This window comes from Leptopilina heterotoma, unplaced genomic scaffold (genome assembly GCF_015476425.1).
Source record: "Leptopilina heterotoma isolate Lh14 unplaced genomic scaffold, ASM1547642v1 Lhet_287, whole genome shotgun sequence".
Taxonomy (NCBI): Eukaryota; Metazoa; Arthropoda; class Insecta; order Hymenoptera; family Figitidae; genus Leptopilina; species Leptopilina heterotoma.
In genome coordinates, this window is record NW_025110994.1 from 1,490,924 (window position 1) to 1,507,955 (window position 17,032).

The window sequence follows — 17,032 nt, forward strand, 5'->3', positions numbered from 1 at the left end:
ATATTTATTTAATTATTTTTTGTTGTTGTAAATTTTACGCGACAACAAAATACCATTTACAATAACAACGAAGTATTAATAATTAAATTAAATATCCAGAGTACTGTGAAGGTGAAAGTTGCAAATTCTCTTCATAAAAATATTATGCTGCTTTGCGATGAATAGACAATAATTTTTTTTTATGCAAATCGTAATAAGGATAATGTTAATTTTAAAAGCAGATGAGTTTAAAAAAAAAAGACGTTGAGAATGACTTTATATCCAAATGTTCTGATAATAATGAAAATATAATTTTTTCTTTTCAATTTTCCACGGTAATGATGAAATTTTCTTACTAGTGTATAAGACGATGAAAGGTGCACTGTCATCGTTAATCAGTGGTTACAGAAGTCCTGAGTCACATTAAATTACTCTGCTTCCTCTTTATATACACTATGTTTGGTTGCACTCACTATTAGTCTTTCGTTCAGTTTTGCTCCGTTTAGTCTCTTAAAATTCAACTCAATTTTAAAACAAAAAAAATGGCCAACAATAAAGAATTTGGTCCAAACAGTTAGACCCCATCGACAACAATTAAAACAAAAAATTAAAACAAACAATTAAAAATTTAATTTAAAAGAAATTTTAAAAAATCGATGTTTGTAAAAACGCAGTTCATAAAAGCAAAGTTTTGTAAAAAATTAATTTTTAAATAAAGTAATTTCTAAATAAAGAAAATAGGTTCGAAAGTAAAAAAAATCTAGTGCAGTGTGTGAAAAGAGGGAGATTATTTTTTCTTTAAGTAAAAAAAGCAAAAAAAAAAAAAATGGGACCATTCGAAATTTTGTGCATCATAGCGGGAATATTTCTCTTCCTCTATTATTACAGTACATCGACACACAATTTTTGGAAAAATCAAGGTGTCAATGGACCAAAACCAGCGCCACTTTTTGGCAATTTCACCGATCTCATGTTAAATCGAATAAATTTGGGTGACTATACAAAAAAACTTTACGAACAATTCATCAATGAGCCAATGATTGGAATGTACGCGAGAAGAACACCAATTTTACTGCTCAAAGATCCGGAACTAATAAAAGATGTTCTAATAAAAGATTTCAATAAATTTGCCGATCGTGGTATTAATATACATGAGAAAGTTGATATATTATCACCGCATTTATTTTCCCTTGAGCCAAAACGTTGGCGACCATTGCGCAAAAATTTATCGCCCGTCTTTACATCAGGTAAATTGAAGGAAATGTTTCATTTATTAATTGAAACATCAGAGCGTTTAGATGTTTATTTAAAGAATGTTGTCGTTGAAAATGAACCAACTGAATGTAGGAAATTAACGGCAAAATTCACCACCGACGTCATTGGTTCGTGTGCATTTGGAATTGATATTAATGCACTGTCGGATGATGAAAATGAATTTTTGAGAATGGGAAGAAAAATTTTTGATGTCACTTTTTGGAGAACATTGAAAATGAGGATTAGAGACATTACTCCGTGGTTGTATGGAATACTTGGACCGATAGTCGCTGAGACGGAGATGAATAATTTTTTTGTTAATTTGATAAAAGATACGATGGAATATAGAAAGAAGAATAATGTCGTTAGGCATGATTTTGTTGATTTGTTGAGACATGTGAAGGAGAATCCGGATCGACTGGGTGATCTTGGTAAAATTTAATGTTAATTTTTTTTATTTTTAATAATATTTATTGACTTTGCACTTATCTACTAAAACCTACTATTTACTACTTTTTTACGTCATGCTACTATTTTACTACTTTTTTAGATTTCAGCCACTAAAAGCTACTATTTCTGGTTTTTTTTTAGAATTTCCACTACTTTAAATTCGCTAATACTAGAAATCAAAAAACTATTCTCAAAAATTAAAATCAAATTCTTAAGATTCAATTATTTTCAAAAAAATATTCGAAATTCAATTATTTTTAATATCTAGTATTTCCATAAAAAGCAAAAGAATTCAATTATTTTTAAAACAAATTTATAAAATTCATCCAAAATTCAATTCTCTTCATAAATAATAAAATTCCCATAAGAATTCAATTACATAATTTAGAACAGCATTTTCAAAAAAGTTACGAAAAAATCAATTATTTAACACAATTTTTATACAATTCTTCACAATAATTCAATTACTTTCACTAATAATAACATTTTTCATGGAAATTCAATTTTTTCAAAAGATTTTTAATAAAATTTTAAGGAAGAATTCAACTATTTTCATAAATAATAAAACTCATTGAAGAATTTATTTTATTTTCTTTAACTTTATTTTTAAAAATAAAGTTTTCCACGAGAATTCAGTTATTTAAAATAAAATTTCCATAATATTTATTACATTTCGAAAAAATGTATTTATTTAAAACAATGTTTATAAAATTCTTATGAAGTCAATTATTTTCAAAAATAGCAAAATTTTTCAGAGAAATTCAATTCTTTCTGAACTTTCTTTTTGAATTTGTTGAATTATAAAATTCTCCCAAGAATTCAATTATTTACATAAATAATTTTTCGAAAGAATTCAATTATTTAAAAAATAAATGTTCATAATATTTATTATATTGAAAAATTAATGATATAAAATAATGTTTATAAAATTCTTATAAAAAATTCAATTATTATTTTCAAAAATAACAAAATTTTTCGCAATAATTCAATTATTTTCATAAATAATAAAATTCTTCTCAGGAATTCAATTATTTTTGAAAATTTTAATAAAATTTTAAAAGCAACTATTCAATTATTCCTTTAGATTTTAATAAAATGGTCCACAAGAATTCAATTATTTACATAAATAATTGAATTTTTGGAAGAATTTCGAAGTTTATCAAGATAATTGAAATATTGACGAGGTTTTTTTTAAAAATATTTTAAAATAATTGAATTCATAGGATGAATATTGTTATTGAAGAAAGTAATTGAATTTCGCAAACAATTATTTCGATAAATAATGAAATTATTTCCAAAAATTCAATTATTTTTAGGCATTTTAATGAAATTTTTTGCAAAATTCAATTATTATCATAATTTTACAGGAATTGCTAAAAAATGTCATTATTTTTAAAAATTTAACTTCAATTTCTCAAAAAATTCAATTATTTTCAGAAATAAAGTTTTCCACAAGAAATCAATTATTTAAAAAAAATGTTCATAATATTTATTATACTTCGAAAAAATTAATTATTTAAAACAATGTTTATAAAATTCTTATGAAGAATTCAATTTGTATTTTCAAAAATAACAAATTTTTTCGAAAAAGGTCAATTATTTAAATATAGATTTTAATCAAATTTTTCGCAATAATTTAATTATTTTCACAAATAATAAAATCCTTCTCAGGAATTTAATTATTTGAAAATTTTAATAACATTCTTTGCAACTATTCAATTATTTTCATAAATAATGAAATTCATCGCGGGATTTCAATTATTTTTAATACAATTTTACAGGAATTGCTAAAAAAAGGTCATTATTCTTAAAAATTTAATTTCAATTCCTCGAAAAAATCAATTATTTACGAAAATATTAAAATTTTTCACAAGAATTAAATTATTTTCAAATATTTAAATAAAATTCTCCCCAAGAATTCAATTATTCACATAAATAATTTTTCAAAAAAATTCAATTATGCTGATAAATATTCTTGAAAATAATTGAATTTTTGAAAGAATTTTGATGTTTATCAAGATAATCGAAATATTGACGAGAATTTTTTAAAAAAATATTTAAAAATAATTGAATTTTTGGGGTGAAAATTATTATTTATGAAAATAATTGAATTCTGCCAAGAATTTTATTAACATTTTTGAAAATAATTGAACTTTCGAGTTGACTTTTTTTATTTATGAGGAAAATTGATATATTTTTAAGGATTTTTTAAAAGTGTTTGAAAAATTGAATTTTTGCGAAGTATTTAATTACTTTTTGAAAATAATTGAATTCTTGAGATGAATATTGTTATTGAAGAAAATAATTGATTTTTGCAAAGAATAATGACGATAAATAACAAACTTATTCCCGAAAATTCAATTATTTTGAGGTATTGTAATAAAATTCTTTGCAAAATTTAATTATTTCTATAAATAACAATATTTATCATAAGAATTCAATTATTTTTAAAAGTAATAAATTTTGTATTGGAATTTCAAGTAGGTATTTTAAAAAATTCTAATAAAGTTCAATTATTTTTATAAATAATAATAAAATGCTTTTAGAATTTCAATTATTTTCAAAAAATAATTTTTAATATTTACTATTTTCATAAAATTCCCAAACAGAATTTTTGTGAAGTGTCTAAAACGAGTTTTTTGGTCGTCAAGTTTAATTTTTCGATAGTTACTTTTTTACTACGTTTTTTAGTTTGAAAGCTACTTTTTACTACTTTTTTAAAATTAATTATCGAGTGCGAAGTTTGTATTTATTGTTATAATAATCTTATTAGGAGAAAATAAGCCACGAAGCACTGAAAGTTTTTTGAAAGTTGAAATTTACTTGACTGCCACCTTCGGGATCTTTCGTTCCAAAGTTCAGGAAAATTTTGCAATTTCCCTGAACTTTGGAACTAAAGATCCCGAAGGTGTCAGTCAAGTTAATTTTAACTTTTAGGAAACTTTCCATTTTGTTTGTTAATAAATCATATCAATTCTTACGAAATGATATTAATAATAATAAATATAAATAAATTAGTACAATAATAAATAATGAAATTTTATCGAATTTTCAGAATTAACCGATAGTTTGATAGCCGCACAAGCATTTGTATTTTTTATCGCCGGCTTTGAAACTTCATCAACGACAATGAGCAATGCTCTCTATGAATTGGCCCTGAATCCTTCGATTCAAGACAAATTACGAAAGGAAATTCAAGAGGAATTAAAAGTAACTGAGGGGAAATTATTATACGATAGAATAAAAAATTTGAAACTTTTACATATGGTTTTTCAAGGTTTGTTTCTCAAATGTCCTTCAATTCTTTATTATACATAAACTCATAAACTTATTAAAAAAGAAATGGAAAAAAATACGCTTTTAAATATAAAAGAAAAATGCAATTTAAAATTTTAAATATTCACTAAATTTTGAAAAATCTATTTCTGACAGAAACTTTGAGAAAATATCCGCCAGTAACGGTTCTTATGAGAAAAGCAACGGAAAAATATACATTTTCCGGTACAAATGTGACAGTGCCGAAGGGTCAGAAAGTGTGGATTCCAGCTTATGCGATTCAACGAGATCCGAATAATTATCCTGATCCTGATACTTTCGATCCACAGAGATTTAGTGAAGAGGGAGAGGAATCGAGGCATCCCATGCTATTTTTGCCATTTGGAGATGGTCCCAGAAATTGCATTGGTAATGATAAAAAATTTCTGTTAATTCAAAAAATTAATTTCAAATCAAAAAACTATTTCTAAATCAAAACACTATTTCGAATTTAAAACAATATTTCTAGACAATTAAAAAAGGATCTCTAATTTTATAAAAAAATATTTAAGATTCCTTTTTATATTAATATTTAATGCTTGATTCCTATTTTTTCTAAACAGGAGCGAGATTTGCAATTTATCAAACAAAAGTAGGATTGATGACAATACTTAAAAATTACAGAGTTGACGTTTGTGAAAAAACAACTATTCCTTACGTCAACCATAAAAGTTCGTTTCTTCTACAACCAAAGGATGGAATTTATCTTAAATTTAAAAAAATAGTTTAATTTCTCCCAAATAAGAAACAAAATTTGTGACTTTTAATTAATTAATTAATTATTGAATTAATTATTTAATTGATTAATTATTTAATTAATTAATTAATTAATTAATTATTTAATTAATTAATAATAATTAATTAATAATAATTAATAATAATTAATTAAATGAATTTAAAACTTTGTTATTCTGGTAAATAATCATACTAAAATTGAATTAATTTAGTCAATTTATTTAATTCAATTTGTTTAGAGTATATTTAGAAATATTGTACTTTTTTAGACTGTTCTCTAATTATTTATACACACATCGATTTAGTATTATTTGTTCCTTTTTTGATTTTTTCCCATTCCTTTATCATATTTTCGTATCATAATCTCGACGTTTCATAAAAAAAAAAATGTCTCATTATCGCAATTCACGTCGATATCCTTGTAATTAAAATTAAAAATTCATTTTCTAAGATAAGAATTTTGTACATAGTTTTTTTTATAGTTCTATTTGTTTCATTGCAATTTAAAAAAAATGTACGAAAAAATCAAAAAGAAAATTTGATTTTTATTTTGTATTTGAAATAAATAATAGTTTCTAAGAATAAAATTTGTTCTCTTGTTTGCACCTTTCGAAAAATATTCACTAAATATTAATTAAATATTTAGAGAATTCTACTGTCGTGGCGTAATCGGCAAAGGGGGACAAAATGCAATATTTATTAGCAAACATTTGCTATCTATTTGTAGATTTAGATAAGAACAGAAAAAATGACAGTTTCACTTTTTTGTAACACTCCTTTTATCATGTTGTTAATAATTTTATCGACGTAGAATGACAATTGTAAATTTTTTCTCAAAGTTCCATTTGAAATAATAAATTAATTCAATTCAATTCAATATAATAAAAAAAAAAATTTTTTCTTTAATCTTTAAAAAAACTAAAAATAAAAAAAGCCAGAAACAAAAAAAATATATAATTAACTATAATAATCGTCGTATTCATTCTTTCATTTATTTTGATTAATTTTTCAAGAACTATCATAAAATTATGACTTATAAATTATTTAATGAATATATGTTTACAATTTTCATAAAGTTTGATAAAAAAAAATTTAAGTTAAAAATAAAAATACTAAAAAAAATTAAATTTTGGAAAAGTTACAAATGATTTCAGAAATTCAATTATTTTCAGAAATTATAAAAATTCATCGCAGAATTTCAATTATGTTCGAAAATTAAAGAAAAATTCTCATTAAAATTTCAATTATCTTTATAAATAATAAAATTCTTCTCTGAAATTCAATAATTTAAAAAATTTTTAATAAAATTCGTTGCAAGAATTCAATTATTTTCCATAAATAATATCTCAAGTCATCGAATGATTTCAATTATTTTCAATTCAATTTTAATAAAATTTTTACAAACAATTCAATTATTTTCAAAAATTAATATAATTCAATATAAAAATTGAATTATCAATTTTTAATCAAATTCATGAAAAAATTTACGAGAATTCAATTATTTTTATAAATAATAAAACTCATCGCAGAATTTCAATTTTTTTAATACAATTTTAAATGAATTCCTCAAAAAATGCAATTATTCTTAACAATTGTATTAAAATTCGTTGCAAGAATTTAATTATTTAAAAAAAATTAACAAAGTTCTTTTGAAGAATTCAATTAATTTTATAAATATTAAAATTCTTCACCGAAATACAATTATTTTTATAAACTTGAATAAAATTCGTTGCAAGAATTCAATTACTTATATAAATAATAAAATTCCTCACTGAAATCCAGTTATTTTTATAAACTTGAATAATATTCGTTAAAAGAATTTAATTATTTTCATAAATAATAAAACTCATCGCAGAATTTCAATTATTTTTGATACAATATTTTAATCCAATTCCTCGAAAAATGTAATTATTCTTAAAAATTTTATTAAAATTTCTCAAAAGAATTCAATTATTTAAAAAAAATTTTTAATATCATTTGTGTATTAGAATTTTGATAATTATTTTCAAAATTGTAATGAAATTTTTAGAAAACGATTCAATTATTTTTAAAAAATTTTCCAAATTCAATTATTTTCGATACAATTTTAATAAAATTTCTTCAAAGAGAATACAATTATTTTCAAAAATCATTTAATAAATTATTTATTTTTTTATTTAAATAATTGAATTCTCGAAGAACTTTCTAATAAAAATTGATTTAAAAATGAATAACCGAATAATTGATTTATTATTTTTGAAAATAATTGATTTCTTAGGAATTTTATTATATTTTTTTAAATAATTGAATTTTTTTGAGAAATTTTACTAGGTACTTGTAAAAATAATTGAATTCTTGCGAAGAATTTTATTACATTTTTTTCAAATAATTGAATTTTTTTGAGAAATTTTACTACTTGTAAAAATAATTGAATTCTTGCGAAGAATTTTATTAGGATTTTGATAAATAATTAATTTTTTTTTTTGAAAATTTTTATGGTAATTTAAATTATTACAAAACATGAAGAAGGCGATCGATATCATATGAAGTCAATTATTTTCAAAAATAACAAAATTTTTTAGAAAAATTTAATTCTTATCCAACATTTTAATAACATTTTTTGCATTAATTCAATTATTTTTATAAATAATAAAATTCTTCTTAGAAATTCAATTATTTTTGAAAATTTTAATAAAATTCTTAGTATCAATTTAATTATTTTCATATATTTACAGGAATTGCTAAGAAAACTGTAATTATTCTTACAAATTTAATTTCAATTCGTCGAAAAAATCCATTTATTACAAAAATATTAGAGTTTTTCACAGGAATTCAATTATTTTCAAATATTTAAATAAAATTGTTCGAAATAAATCAATTATTTTAAAATTTAAATACAATTTCAATTATATTTTTTTGAAATAATTCAATTATAAAATTCTTCTAAAAATTAAATTATTTACATAAATAATTCTTCGAAAGAATTCAATTATTTAAAAAAAATGTCCATAATATTTATTATAAATATTTCGAAAAATTAATTATTTAAAACAATGTTTATCAAATTCTTATGAAGAATTCAATTATTATTTTCAAAAATAACAAAATTTTTCGCAATAATTCAATTATATTTATACATAAATAATTGAATTTTTGGAAGAACTTAAATATTAAAAATATTATTAAGAAATCGTATTATTTTTGTTTTCATAGACACAGTTCACTAAAGATGTTATAGCTTAGAGAATAATCTGATAAAAATCTCCAAAAATATTAAGTAAGGAAATAAAAATTTTGAGAGTGGAAAATAAAAGCAAAAATGGTTCAAAAGTCAATCCGTTTATCAGTTTGCTTCAAGTACTTTTTTTGCTTGCAATTTAATTCCGCTGAGATATTTTTTTAGTCATTTTATTTTTTTTCGCTTTCTTCGATTTCAAATATCTCTCGTTTTTTCATTCATCTTCACTTTTATCACTTATCTCTCAGTAAACATAAATATAAACAAAAGCAAAAAATTCAAAATTACGCCAAAAAATTAAAAATAAGTTCAATTAATCAACAGTGAAATAAATCATCAAAAAAAAAATGTCATTCGAAATTTTGTGCCTAATTCTGACAATAATCATCTTCATCTATCACTACAGTACCTCAACATTCACATTTTGGAAAAATCAAGGTGTCAATGGTCCAATGCCAATACCATTTGTCGGAAATTTCAAAGACTTTATGCTAAGTCGAATAAGTATTGGCGATTTTGCAAAAAAAGTGTACGACGAATTTGAAAATGAAAAATTAATTGGATTTTATGCTCGAAGAAGGCCAATTCTTCTTCTACGGGATCCAAATTTAATAAAGGATGTCCTGATAAAGGATTTTAATAAATTTGCCGATCGTGGTTTAACATTTCACGAGAAAGTTGATATTTTATCGCCAAATTTATTTATGATTGAATCAAAACGTTGGCGACCATTGCGTAAATGTTTATCGCCAGTATTCACGTCGGGAAAATTAAAGAAAATGTTTCATCTAATGGCGGAGACTTGTGAGCATTTGGAGGATTATTTAAATAATGTTGTCGTTGAAAATGAACCAATCGAATGTCGAACATTGACGGCAAAATTCACCACAGACGTCATTGGTTCTTGTGTTTTTGGTATTGATATTAATGCATTGTCAGATGAGAAAAATGATTTTCTTCGAATGGGTAGAGTTGTTTTTGAAGTGGATTTTTGGAGGAATGTGAAATTTCGAATGAGAGAAGTGACACCGTTTTTGTATAATTTACTGGGGCCGTTGGTCACTGAACGTGAGATGAATCAGTTTTTTATTAATTTAATTCGCGATGCAATGCAGTACAGAGAGGAGAATAATATTGTTAGGCATGATTTTGTTGATCTGTTGAAACAAGTGAAAGATGATCTTAATCGATTAACGGACATCGGTACGTAAATTGTAAAAAAAATTTTTTTTAATCTTAAAAATTGCTTTTTTGCAACTTTGCTTTAAGCTCCTATGCACTGTACTTTCTTGATTATTTTTTATTTTATAAAAGACTAAGTTTTTGGATTTATTGTTTGTCATTGTAGAAGTAACCGATACTTTGATAGCAGCACAGGCTTTTGTATTTTTCACCGCGGGTTTCGAAACTTCATCAACAACAATGAGCAATGCTTTGTATGAATTGGCTCTGAATCCTTCAATTCAGGACAAATTACGAAGGGAAATTCAAGAGGAATTAAAAATAACTGAGGGAAAATTGTTCTACGACAGAATAAATAATTTGAAACTATTGCACATGGTTTTTCAAGGTTTGTTTTAGTTTTCTCAAAAGTGTCAAATTGATACTAAAATGGATCGAATTGATAATATGCCAAAAATTTTGATCCATTTTTTATTTGGTCCGCAATTTTTTATATCAATTCGTTGCAATTTGATGCTTTTAAGTTAACATTGCCGGAAAAAATATAAATTTATGAAAAATCTATTTTTATGTCAATAATTTTCTAATTTTCTAATTGTTTAATTATTTATACAGAAACTCTTAGAATGTATCCGCCAATTACTGTTCTAATGAGAAAAGCAACAGAAAACTATACATTCACTGATTATAATGTAACACTACGAAAAGGCGACAAAGTTTGGATTCCAATTTATGGAATTCATAGGGATTCGAAATATCATCCTAATCCTGATACCTTTGATCCTGATCGATTTAAAGATGAGGAGGTGTCAACACGACATCCAATGGTCTTTCTGCCATTTGGCGATGGACCACGAAATTGCATTGGTACTGATAAAAATTACTTCTAATTTCAGAAACACAAAAAAAATTTTTAATTAAATTTTAAACAAATATAAAAAAAATAAAAAAATAATTTATTTATAAATACTATTTTTAATTGCAAAAAAAAATTCCTAATTAAAAAAGTATTTTAAAAAGTATTTTAAAAAAGTATTTTAAAAAGTATTTTAAAAAGTATTTTAAAAAGTATTTTTAAAAAGTATTTTAAAAAGTATTTTAAAAAGTATTTTAAAAAATATTTTTAAAAATATTTTTAAAAATATTTTTAAAAAGAACCAGTTCAAAAAACATTTCTAAGTATGTAACAAATATTCTGAATTAAGAAGTATTCCTGTTGAATTAAAAATATCTCTTCCTTTTGCAAATATATTTAATTTTCGATTTTTTTCAACAAACAGGAGCGAGGTTTGCAGTTTATCAAACAAAAGTAGGATTGATGACAATACTAAAAAATTACAGAGTTGATGTTTGTGAGAAAACAACTATTCCTTACGTCAACCATCAAAGTTCGTTTCTTCTACAACCGAAAGATGGAATTTATCTCAAATTTAAGAAAATACAATAAAATAAAATAAGTTACAATAAAAACTTCTCAAACATTTTTTTAGGTAAAATATTTCTCTATTAAAAAAAACCTATAAAATTTAAAGGTAAAAACACTTCCACGTTCCATAAATAAGTTTCATATAATTACCCAAAATTATAATTTTCACTTCGTATCCTGTTTTAAATTAAAAAAGAAAATTAAAATCAACTTGAAATTATATTTATCGGATAATTATAAAAAATTTAGTAATAAAATAGTAAAAAAAAAATTAAAAACAATTTGAAATTATATTTATCTGATAATTATAAAAAATTTAGTAACAATAAAATAATAATATAAAATTTATCTTATGCAATCGAAAAATAAAATTAAAAAAAGAACGTAAATTTTAATTAGAATATATATGTATAATATATATTTATGACAGTTATCTAGAGTGTCATTGTCAAATTACGTCATTCAACGTTACACTCTGCTACTCTATACAGTACAGTATTCTTTGTTATTCTCAATACTTCATACCTCCCAACATTCAACATTATTCTCAGCTCCTAAAATCAGTCACCATACTATACAGTGTTTATATAAATGAATTATGTCAGTGTTATACTATAAATTTAAAGGAAGTACGAATTCAAATATTTTATAAGTAAATAATAATTAGCAAAAAAGAAAACTATTATCATCAGTAATTTCGTATCAAAAAAGAGACGCATATTAATTTGTTATCTTCGAACATTTATTTATACTCGTGACAGTTATACATACTTATATTGATAATAATTAATAAGTAACACCTGGTGAGCTATTCATATTATTATTAATATTATTTTTTTTTAATTTCTTATTGTTTATATTATTTCAATTAGTTTTTATTATTATTATTAGCACAACTATTAAATATTTTTTTAAATCAAACTCTCATAAAGAATTAAATCAAAATTTCTTAAAATAATTAAATTCTTTCAAAGAATTTTAATAAAATTTTTCTAAAATAATTGCATACCTATTATTTATGAAAATAATTGAATTTATCTAAAGGTTTTTAATTCTTACGAAAATAATTGAATTTCTGCGAGGGATTTTATTTAAATTCTTAAAAATGATTTTTAATATTTTAACAAAAATTTAAATTCCTCAGAAGAATTTGATTATTTATAAAAATAATTCAATACTTCTGAACAATTTTATAAAATATTTTTTAAATAATCGATTTATTTTTTAAATTGTATGAAAGTATTTTAAGTAATTGAATTCCTAGAACTCTGGTAATTTTCAGACGATTAGAAGTGTTAAATTTGAAAGAAAGAAATTTTTATTTTCGTTTTAACCAAATTTTGATTGTCTGATGGCGTTCGGGTGGTGGTGCTACTACTTAAAAATTGAAATAAAATTCTCTATTCTTCAGGATTGGGTAGAGCTCAGTCCCTACTAGAACTCTGGTAATTTTTAGATGATTATAGTTACTAAATTTGGAAGAAATAAATTTTTATTTTCGTTTTAACCAAATTTTGATTGTCTGATGGCGATCGGGTGGTGGTGCTACTACTTAAAAATTGAAATAAAATTCTCTATTCTTCAGAATTGGGTAGGGCTCAGTCCCTACTAGAACTCTGGTAATTTTCAGATGATTATAGTTACTAAATTTGGAAAAAATAAATTTTTATTATCGTTTTAACCAAATTTTGATTGTCTGATGGCGTTCGGGTGGTGGTGCTACTACTTAAAAATTCAAATAAAATTCTCTATTCTTCAGGATTGGGTAGGGCTCAGTCCCTACTAGAACTCTGGTAATTTTCAGATGATTATAGTTACTAAATTTGGAATAAATAAATTTTTATTTTCGTTTTAACCAAATTTTGATTGTCTGATGGCGTTCGGGTGGTGGTGCTACTACTTAAAAATTGAAATAAAATTCTCTATTCTTCAGGATTGGGTAGGGCTCAGTCCCTACTAGAACTCTGGTAATTTTCAGATGATTATAGTTACTAAATTTGGAAAAAATAAATTTTTATTATCGTTTTAACCAAATTTTGATTGTCTGATGGCGTTCGGGTGGTGGTGCTACTACTTAAAAATTGAAATAAAATTCTCTATTCTTCAGGATTGGGTAGGGCTCAGTCCCTACTAGAACTCTGGTAATTTTCAGATGATTATAGTTACTAAATTTGGAAAAAATAAATTTTTATTATCGTTTTAACCAAATTTTGATTGTCTGATGGCGTTCGGGTGGTGGTGCTACTACTTAAAAATTCAAATAAAATTCTCTATTCTTCAGGATTGGGTAGAGCTCAGTCCCTACTAGAACTCTGGTAATTTTCAGACGATTAGAAGTGTTAAATTTGAAAGAAATAAATTTTTATTTTCGTTTTAACCAAATTTTGATTGTCTGATGGCGTTCGGGTGGTGGTGCTACTACTTAAAAATTGAAATAAAATTCTCTATTCTTCAGGATTGGGTAGGGCTCAGGCCCTACTAGAACTCTGGTAATTTTCAGATGATTATAGTTACTAAATTTGGAAAAAATAAATTTTTATTATCGTTTTAACCAAATTTTGATTGTCTGATGGCGTTCGGGTGGTGGTGCTACTACTTAAAAATTGAAATAAAATTCTCTATTCTTCAGGATTGGGTAGAGCTCAGTCCCTACTAGAACTCTGGTAATTTTTAGATGATTATAGTTACTAAATTTGGAAGAAATAAATTTTTATTTTCGTTTTAACCAAATTTTGATTGTCTGATGGCGTTCGGGTGGTGGTGCTACTACTTAAAAATTGAAATAAAATTCTCTATTCTTCAGGATTGGGTAGGGCTCAGTCCCTACTAGAACTCTGGTAATTTTCAGATGATTATAGTTACTAAATTTGGAAAAAATAAATTTTTATTATCGTTTTAACCAAATTTTGATTGTCTGATGGCGTTCGGGTGGTGGTGCTACTACTTAAAAATTGAAATAAAATTCTCTATTCTTCAGGATTGGGTAGAGCTCAGTCCCTACTAGAACTCTGGTAATTTTTAGATGATTATAGTTACTAAATTTGGAAGAAATAAATTTTTATTTTCGTTTTAACCAAATTTTGATTGTCTGATGGCGTTCGGGTGGTGGTGCTACTACTTAAAAATTGAAATAAAATTCTCTATTCTTTAGGATTGGGTAGAGCTTAGTCCCTACTAGAACTCTGGTAATTTTTAGATGATTATAGTTACTAAATTTGGAAGAAATAAATTTTTATTTTCGTTTTAACCAAATTTTGATTGTCTGATGGCGTTCGAGTGGTGGTGCTCCTACTTAAAAATTGAAATAAAATTCTCTATTCTTCAGGATTGGGTAGGGCTCAGTCCCTACTAGAACTCTGGTAATTTTTAGATGATTATAGTTACTAAATTTGGAAAAAATAAATTTTTATTATCGTTTTAACCAAATTTTGATTGTCTGATGGCGTTCGGGTGGTGGTGCTACTACTTAAAAATTGAAATAAAATTCTCTATTCTTCAGGATTGGGTAGAGCTCAGTCCCTACTAGAACTCTGGTAATTTTCAGATGATTATAGTTACTAAATTTGGAAAAAATAAATTTTTATTATCGTTTTAACCAAATTTTGATTGTCTGATGGCGTTCGGGTGGTGGTGCTACTACTTAAAAATTGAAATAAAATTCTCTATTCTTCAGGATTGGGTAGAGCTCAGTCCCTACTAGAACTCTGGTAATTTTTAGATGATTATAGTTACTAAATTTGGAAGAAATAAATTTTTATTTTCGTTTTAACCAAATTTTGATTGTCTGATGGCGTTCGGGTGGTGGTGCTACTACTTAAAAATTGAAATAAAATTCTCTATTCTTCAGGATTGGGTAGAGCTCAGTCCCTACTAGAACTCTAATAATTTTCAGATGATTAGAAGTGTTGAATTTGGAATAAATAAATTTTTATTTTCGTTTTAACCAAATTTTGATTGTCTGATGGCGTTCGGGTGGTGGTGCTACTACTTAAAAATTGAAATAAAATTCTCTATTCTTCAGGATTGAGTAGGGTTCAGTCCCTACTAGAACTCTGGTAATTTTCAGATGATTATAGTTACTAAATTTGGAAGAAATAAATTTTTATTTTCGTTTTAACCAAATTTTGATTGTCTGATGGCGTTCGGGTGGTGGTGCTACTACTTAAAAATTCAAATAAAATTCTCTATTCTTCAGGATTGGGTAGAGCTCAGTCCCTACTAGAACTCTGGTAATTTTTAGATAATTATAGTTACTAAATTTGGAAAAAATAAATTTTTATTATCGTTTTAACCAAATTTTGATTGTCTGATGGCGTTCGGGTGGTGGTGCTACTACTTAAAAATTGAAATAAAATTCTCTATTCTTCAGGATTGGGTAGAGCTCAGTCCCTACTAGAACTCTGGTAATTTTTAGATGATTATAGTTACTAAATTTGGAAGAAATAAATTTTTATTTTCGTTTTAACCAAATTTTGATTGTCTGATGGCGTTCGGGTGGTGGTGCTACTACTTAAAAATTGAAATAAAATTCTCTATTCTTCAGGATTGGGTAGGGCTCAGTCCCTACTAGAACTCTGGTAATTTTCAGATGATTATAGTTACTAAATTTGGAAAAAATAAATTTTTATTATCGTTTTAACCAAATTTTGATTGTCTGATGGCGTTCGGGTGGTGGTGCTACTACTTAAAAATTCAAATAAAATTCTCTATTCTTCAGGATTAAGTAGGGCTCAGTCCCTACTAGAACTCTGGTAATTTTCAGATGATTATAGTTACTAAATTTGGAATAAATAAATTTTATTTTCGTTTTAACCAAATTTGATTGTCTGATGGCGTTCGGGTGGTGGTGCTACTACTTAAAAATTGAAATAAAATTCTCTATTCTTCAGGATTGGGTAGGGCTCAGTCCCTACTAGAACTCTGGTAATTTCAGATGATTATAGTTACTAAATTTGGAAAAAATAAATTTTTATTATCGTTTTAACCAAATTTTGATTGTCTGATGGCGTTCGGGTGGTGGTGCTACTACTTAAAAATTGAAATAAAATTCTCTATTCTTCAGGATTGGGTAGAGCTCAGTCCCTACTAGAACTCTGGTAATTTTAGATGATTATAGTTACTAAATTTGGAAGAAATAAATTTTTATTTTCGTTTTAACCAAATTTTGATTGTCTGATGGCGTTCGGGTGGTGGTGCTACTACTTAAAAATTGAAATAAAATTCTCTATTCTTCAGGATTAGGTAGAGCTCAGTCCCTACTAGAACTCTAATAATTTTCAGATGATTAAAAGTGTTGAATTTGGAATAAATAAATTTTTATTTTCGTTTTAACCAAATTTTGATTGTCTGATGGCGTTCGGGTGGTGGTGCTACTACTTAAAAATTGAAATAAAATTCTCTATTCTTCAGGATTGGGTAGAGCTTAGTCCCTACTAGAACTCTGGTAATTTTTAGATGATTATAGTTACTAAATT

General features: G+C 24.7%; 1 protein-coding gene across 1 annotated transcript; it reads left to right on the top strand.

The window, feature by feature from the left end:
- The first annotated feature begins 436 nt into the window (after positions 1–436).
- Positions 437–11,594, top strand: LOC122504305 (probable cytochrome P450 6a14). The gene is made up of 8 exons (XM_043615359.1): positions 437–1,664; positions 4,739–4,960; positions 5,116–5,367; positions 5,562–5,722; positions 9,310–10,153; positions 10,299–10,520; positions 10,748–10,999; positions 11,413–11,594. The coding sequence occupies exons 1-8, from the start codon at positions 806–808 to the stop codon at positions 11,577–11,579; spliced, it is 2,979 nt and encodes a 992-aa protein (XP_043471294.1). The 5' UTR covers positions 437–805; the 3' UTR covers positions 11,580–11,594.
- The last annotated feature ends 5,438 nt before the right edge of the window (positions 11,595–17,032 follow it).